This window comes from Poecilia reticulata, linkage group LG11, assembly GCF_000633615.1.
Source record: "Poecilia reticulata strain Guanapo linkage group LG11, Guppy_female_1.0+MT, whole genome shotgun sequence".
NCBI lineage: Eukaryota > Metazoa > Chordata > Actinopteri > Cyprinodontiformes > Poeciliidae > Poecilia > Poecilia reticulata.
In genome coordinates, this window is record NC_024341.1 from 23487194 (window position 1) to 23493788 (window position 6595).

General features: G+C 36.5%; 1 protein-coding gene across 1 annotated transcript in view; it reads right to left on the reverse strand.

Moving 5' to 3' along the window:
* LOC103472862 (C3a anaphylatoxin chemotactic receptor-like) overlaps positions 1-5786 on the reverse strand; it is an 11099-nt gene extending 5313 nt beyond the window's left edge. Inside the window, exons 1-2 of the mRNA XM_008422719.1 lie at positions 5636-5786; positions 755-935 (exon numbers count right to left, since the gene is read on the reverse strand). Of these exons, the coding sequence (XP_008420941.1) occupies positions 755-928 (174 nt within the window). The 5' untranslated portion in view covers positions 929-935; positions 5636-5786. The remainder of the gene's footprint in view (positions 1-754; positions 936-5635) is intronic.
* Positions 5787-6595: the final 809 nt, after the last annotated feature.

A 6595-nucleotide genomic window follows, 5' to 3' on the forward strand; every position in this document is an offset into this window, starting at 1 on the left:
CGTCGCTTCGTAAAGACGGGCCTCCACACACAGAGCATCCTGTCCAAACTGATCACAGCCAACAGGAAGACGGAGCAGAACATGTTGGCGTATTTAAAGAAGCCGTTGAACTTGCARAGAAATTCTCCGAAGGGCCAATAGTCGAAGAAGAGCTTCTTGATCAGGGACAAAACTCTTGTGATGGAGAAGATGAGGTCGGCTATCGCCAGGTTCACCAGCCACACGTTGGTAACCTTTGGCTGCAATCAAAGTGAATAAAAACATTAAATGGTTAACAATTCAACTCTTAAATACAAATKTAAACATTTTCTTCCATCAAAAAATACAATCTTTATTTTGCCAGATGGATCATATTTTATATACAATCCATCTGATGAAACAGATGGATGGTATATGGTGGATGGTATATAGTATATATAAGTCAAAACTTTTTAAACTTATATTTCTAATTATTTACAAGCATGCAAGTCTTTCTGAATTTACAGAGAAGTCAAGTCATGTTTATTTGTGCATTTCAGCAACAAGGCTGAAACATAAGAAAAACATTGTATATTCACCAATTATGAAATAAGCAATAAACATTACATTTGGTCAAATGCTGTAATCAGAATCATCAATAATCAAAACCAGCTCAAAGCAGGTGGGTTTTTTGCCTTGATTTAAATTAACTCAGTGTTTCAACAGTCTTRGTTCCAGATACRAGGAGCAGAGAGACAAACACAAGAACATTGAACATCAGAAACWGTGGATCTACCCTGAGTTTGAATCCAGCCACCCAGATCACCAAAGAGTTTCCTGTGATYCCAAACACGACRGTCATTGTGAAGAGGACAATGCCGACATTTTCCATGACGGCTTCMACATCCACGTTTGTGTGATCATCCTTGGAGGACTTGACAGTCCAGGGAGGCAGAGAGGAGTTGGACATTGTGCAGCTGAAAAATAAATCATATAGGAATATTCAATTTTCTTTTCAGCAGTTAGCATTGAAGAACAGAAAGAGAAATCAGGAMTCAAATCAGATCGATTGAGGCATTTGATAAAATACATTTGTCAAACCTAAAAAAAAAATCTGAAATATTTACTGGTGTTTAAATTGAAGATAAATGTTTTGTTGATTAGAATTTTTCTGTGAATCAGCTCTGATTTACAGAAAACAGAGAAAGCAACTCATGTTTTATTTTCCTCAAACATTTCAGGTCAAAATTCAATAGATTTACAGAAAACTTTGTTAAAACAATCCMGGCTTTAACCACATATTKAATGTAACAATTGTTATTGCYCRTTCATTTGCAGTACAAATTMTTTAATTTACATAAGGCAGCACAGAACGTAAAGAAGGAACCATGTTGGTCAATCTAACTGAGAATGCTGACTTCATGCAATGGGAGCAAACCTGCATGCAACCTATCTTAAAAAAATGTCACAACTTAGAGTATGAGTGTCCATCAGACAGGCGTCACATGAACTCTGATATTTCATCATCTGACARTAAATGAGTGTGAACTGTCTGGTGGTAACCCTGGAAAATGTCTCACTAAATAAACAAGTAGGACCATTAATGGGAACATTTTAAACATTTCTCTGTCAKTGAGCCAACAAAAGTGTTTGTAAAGATAATAAAGTGATATTCTTGCTTAATAAACACAGTCCTCGCCATTTACATGCAGAAAATAACCGGAAACAAACTGATTTTATCTGCAATAAGTTTGTCAGATTAAAAAATGTGTTTCCATCTGAACAAAGTGCTGGTGAGTTTAGGTTGGGTTTATATAGTGTGCAGAAGCAAAGCATCTTTACTCAGAAGAGGAAATTAGCATGAAACTGCAATAACTGTACAGTTCCCTTTAACCTCAGATAAGAAAACACAATCTGGGCACAGAGCGGTTAATGGGGTCATGAGCAGACAGGACTCACATGCTGTCTGACTTTATTATGTCATATCAGAAAAATGACGTTGGTACAGATCTGTGACAAGATTGGAAGAGTAAACATTTATATTTATGAAGTGCAGCATGCAGCTATTACACTGATCCTCATATGCAGGACAGATTATGTCAGTCTTTATAGATAACTGCTCTCCTTTATGGGAAGGGAATGGAAATAAGTTGGTAAACATTGATAAAAAAAAGTAAAAAACTAATTCTAATAGTAGCTATAAAGCAAATGTACATCAAACAATGTTTAAAACACTAAGAACCCCAAGAGATAACAGAAAAACTATCACTTATACTTACATTTAATGTTAATTTACAGAAAATTCAGGATTGATTTAATAATTGATTACGTGAGACGGCAAGAATGATCCTACATCAGTGCTGTATTCAGCACTTTATTACTATATCTGCTATATCATATGGATCTGCATCAGCATGTGTCCTAAAAGTCCCCACACATTTTCCCTAAAGATTTGTGGGGTTTCTGCACCTATGCTGTCACTTTCRGCATTTTCAAGAAGAAAAAATATCATTGGAAACTCAGCACTGCAATACAGTGCCATAMATGTATTGTGGTACAATACTTTGTAAAGTCATCTCAGAAAGTAAAGCCAGAAAACAGTCAAACWAACCAAAAATCTAMACTGTATCTGACCGGATTCTTCWGTCTAAAACCGCTGTCTGTTCTATTTTAATATAAACTTATAAGCTGCTGCTGATGCTTCCAACCCAAGCTTTCACAACACCCCCCTAGCTCCATTTCCATTCACATTACAGCTAATCAAACAATTTTAACAAATGGCATAATGTAAATACATTAAATGTGACAGAAATGAAAGAGCTGACATATATATTTGAATACAGAAGAGATRATTGTAATAAGAGTATAACCCAATGACACGGTCATGTTTTGTTTCAGCTGACAGGGCCGATCATCATCAGACGCGTTTTCTTCATAGAACGGTCTCTGTTTCAATGAAACGTGGGGATGTTTGAGAGCTTCAGGGTMGTTAACAGACATTTTTTCGATGTTGAATCTGATAAGAAAGCTGCAGAAGCTCAACAGGAAGCTTATAAGATCTGGAACACATATTAGAAAGAATAGTTGTGGTGCAATGAGAACTTCACACTGCACCAACAGATCAAGTGTCAAAGCAAAGTTTTGGTACCATTTCTTGAAATGAATCACTCAAAGGTCATCAACTCTCTTCATAGCATGACATTGAAGTTAATCTCATTCATCATTGCTAAAAGTCGGTAGTAGTAGACTCCTCCTCCATTTCCCAGGCAACCTCTAGCTGTAGACGCATGCGCTCAACAGTCTGGATAACAAATTTGTTGCTCTACCTCCTTGAGATCTTAGCATCTCTTCTCGTCCACATATCCACTTTGTCTACACTAATGTTTTGCACATTTGTTTTCACCAACCTTCCAAATATCTTTTTCTGTTTTTCATTTTATTCATTCATCAGGTATTCAGGATACTCTTAATATTCTAAAAATACATGGTCACTGATTTGTTCGTTTCTATCCATCTCTATTMYTAGTCACGTTAACTTACTGCACATAATTCCTATCTTGCTCTATGTGTTTAACCAAATTGTAAGTCTCTTGGACTTGTGTTTCAGGTCTTTCTGCAGAATGCTGTGGTAGCCATTTTGGTTCAGGGTGCCTCTGTACAACTCAAAGAATACAACTTTTACTGAGACATAATAAAAGTAAAAGAGTTAAAGATCCCCAAACCATCACACTTTCTTCTCCATGCATGACAGATGAGGCCACACACCATGGAGCCATCCGTTCTCGCATAATGGGTTGAATATTTCTGATTTTGATTTATCACTTCATAATACCTTCTTCCCATCATCAGGAGTCTGGCATCGGTGTTTCATGAACCAGACAAGCCTCTTTGTCTTATTCTGACTTTTTAACAATAGCTTTCTTGTTGGAACTTGTCCAGTAAAACCTGCAGCTCAAAGTCTTCTCTTCACTGAGGAAACTGAAACAAGTCAAGAATAACCTGTGAATCACAAACCACAACAGCTATTAACTCTCAGAAACCTGACCTCTGGCTGAGTTGAGGCTTTGGTTCTGCTGGACTTCCTCCTGTTACAGTTTGCACCAGTTTCTCAGGACCTTGTGATGGTGAAGTAAATTGTCTTCACTGACACATTGACCTTCTTTACAATTTCTCTTTAGGAAAGACCTACATTTATAAGTGGTATAATGGTCTGCCCTCTTCTCTTAACAAAAATGCCTTTTTGTAGCAACACTCCACTTTCGGTAGAGTACTTTTCTAAAGGAAATGGCACCACAGCGTGTTCTAACTTTTATACACGTAAAAGGTTGTAAATAATCCATAAAACACCTGTTGAAATTAGCAGTACCAACTTTCAAGGCTTTGTCAACCACACATTGGTTCAGAACAGCTTTAAACTGTTAACCCATTTTGTATTAACTGAAAAAGGTCTTGTTTAATAATTCTGAAATGCACATTATCAGTTTGGGAWAACTTAACCTTATTTTAAACCTCTGGCAGTTCACTTCTACTGTACCATTTCAAGCTTATGTTGGACTTATGTTGCAATAAGAAAACTGGAAAAATCTGGGTGTTCTAAAACAAAAATTATATACAGAAATAACTAGAATAGAAATCAGTTGCCCCATTATCAGTGATCACTATGATTGAAGTGGTGAAACAAAGAAATGACCTCACCCCAAAATGAGGTTTGTTTCTTTTACAAGAGCAAACCTCAGAGTTGGTTCTGCCCTGTTGTGGTTTGTCGCAGCCAATGTTTCCTTGATACATTCACAGTAGAAAATACACTTTATTTAATGTTGTTAAAAAGTTCATTGCAAAACCACTTAGTGGCAGGGATGAGCCAGTAAAGCCAATTTATGTCACGTCAAGGAAGATGCAGATGTTTCATGTGAATTTGYGTTACGTATAAATTGGAATCATTTAGCTTGAAAGGCTCTTTTGCAGATCAGTTTATTATGATGAATAATAAACTGATCTGCTCTGAGGCTCCGTCTGGCCAAGTGACCCGTGTTTTCCAAACATTTATTTCCTTTTTCCCTGCTCCTTTTTTCTGCTCCTTTTTTCCTACATCCTCTAAATTTGGACAAAGTAGAGCTCACTTCTTAGAGTTTATRCAAACTACACAGCCACCCTCAAAATGACTATAATCAAATTACTWAAAAAAAACAAGTCTACTATTGAAAGCTTTTAAGAAATATATTTGTATCATTGCAACGTTAGTTGACTTATTGACTTGTTTTATGCTCCTCCAAGCGAAGAAGCACAAACATAAATAAAAACCAAGAACCACTTCYGTACAAAACTCTAAAAAGATCAGCTCAACAAAAAAATATTAAGACGGAATCTTGATAAATCTTGTAAATATTGTAGTACAGTGGTGCCCAAAGTCGGTCCTCGAGGCCCCGGCATCCTGCATGTTTTACTTTTCTCCCTGATTTAACGCACCTGGATCAAATGGKGGCTCGTTAGAAGCCCCAAGAGGAACATTGACAAGCTGAAAAGGTTGTAACAACCACCAGGGAGGGAACTAAAACATGCCGGATGCCGGCCATCGAGGACCGACTTTGGGCACCCCTGTTGTAGTATCATCAAGCAGAAATGAGAATGTCTCACAATATACATGTAAAAGAAATTGAATCTKCTGAAAAAATCTTACCTGCAGAACTTAAACAGCTGTGACTGCTGTGTCAACTGCTTCAGGGGGAAATACAGGCAGAAATGAAACCCATGTACAGGATCCTCAACGTCGCTGTTCCTTTAAGTGGTTTTATTACTAAAGAAACATCTTGTCTCTTTCTCTCTCTCTAACTCTCTGCCTTCCTCTCTCTCTATCTCTCTCTCTCTAATTCAAACAGATGCAGAGTCACTTCTCTCATATATCATATCTGCCACTTCACCTTTCAGACTGCTTCTCTTTTCCTCACTCTGAACTAAATGTTCTTGTCACAAATATAATTTGGTTAAATAGAYGTTAGAGATCTTAACAGCTGTTTCCAAATCAAAAGCCAAGTGTTGTTTTAGCAGAGTCCATTTTTCAATGTTTCAATTAAGCCCTCAAAAACTGAATCTTGACTGTTTGGATGTTTGTTCACAAATTTGTCTCATTTAATTTCCTGTTTTCTGTGTACATGTAAATTAGGTTTCCATCATATGAGAAATGCAACATTATTAAGATAAGAACAGTTGTAAAAAAAAACTGACTTTAGCAGACACATTGTCCAAACTGTGGTCACATGTGGATTTAATTACTTCCTTAGGAAAGAGGAGACATGAACTGAGGAAGAAGAGTACAACACTATTAAAATGTTTCCTAGTTTTTTTTTTTTTTTTTTTAAAGATAGCAAAGGCAAAACATTGTATCTGGAAATAATGGAAATTTAATACTAAAGAGTGACCTATAAAATAGTTTAAACATGACAAACAATGGTGTAACTAGATAAATCAGAGCTGCAGAACAAGCCTCACACAAATTTAGCAGATTTATAAATAAGAGAGCAAAGATTTCCACWTCATACCATTCACCTTTCAACCAGCAGAGAGCAGCAAACCTTTTATTTAGTCCACTTTTCAATGCGGTTGATGGAAAAGAAAATCCTGAATTTTACTTTAAAAAATA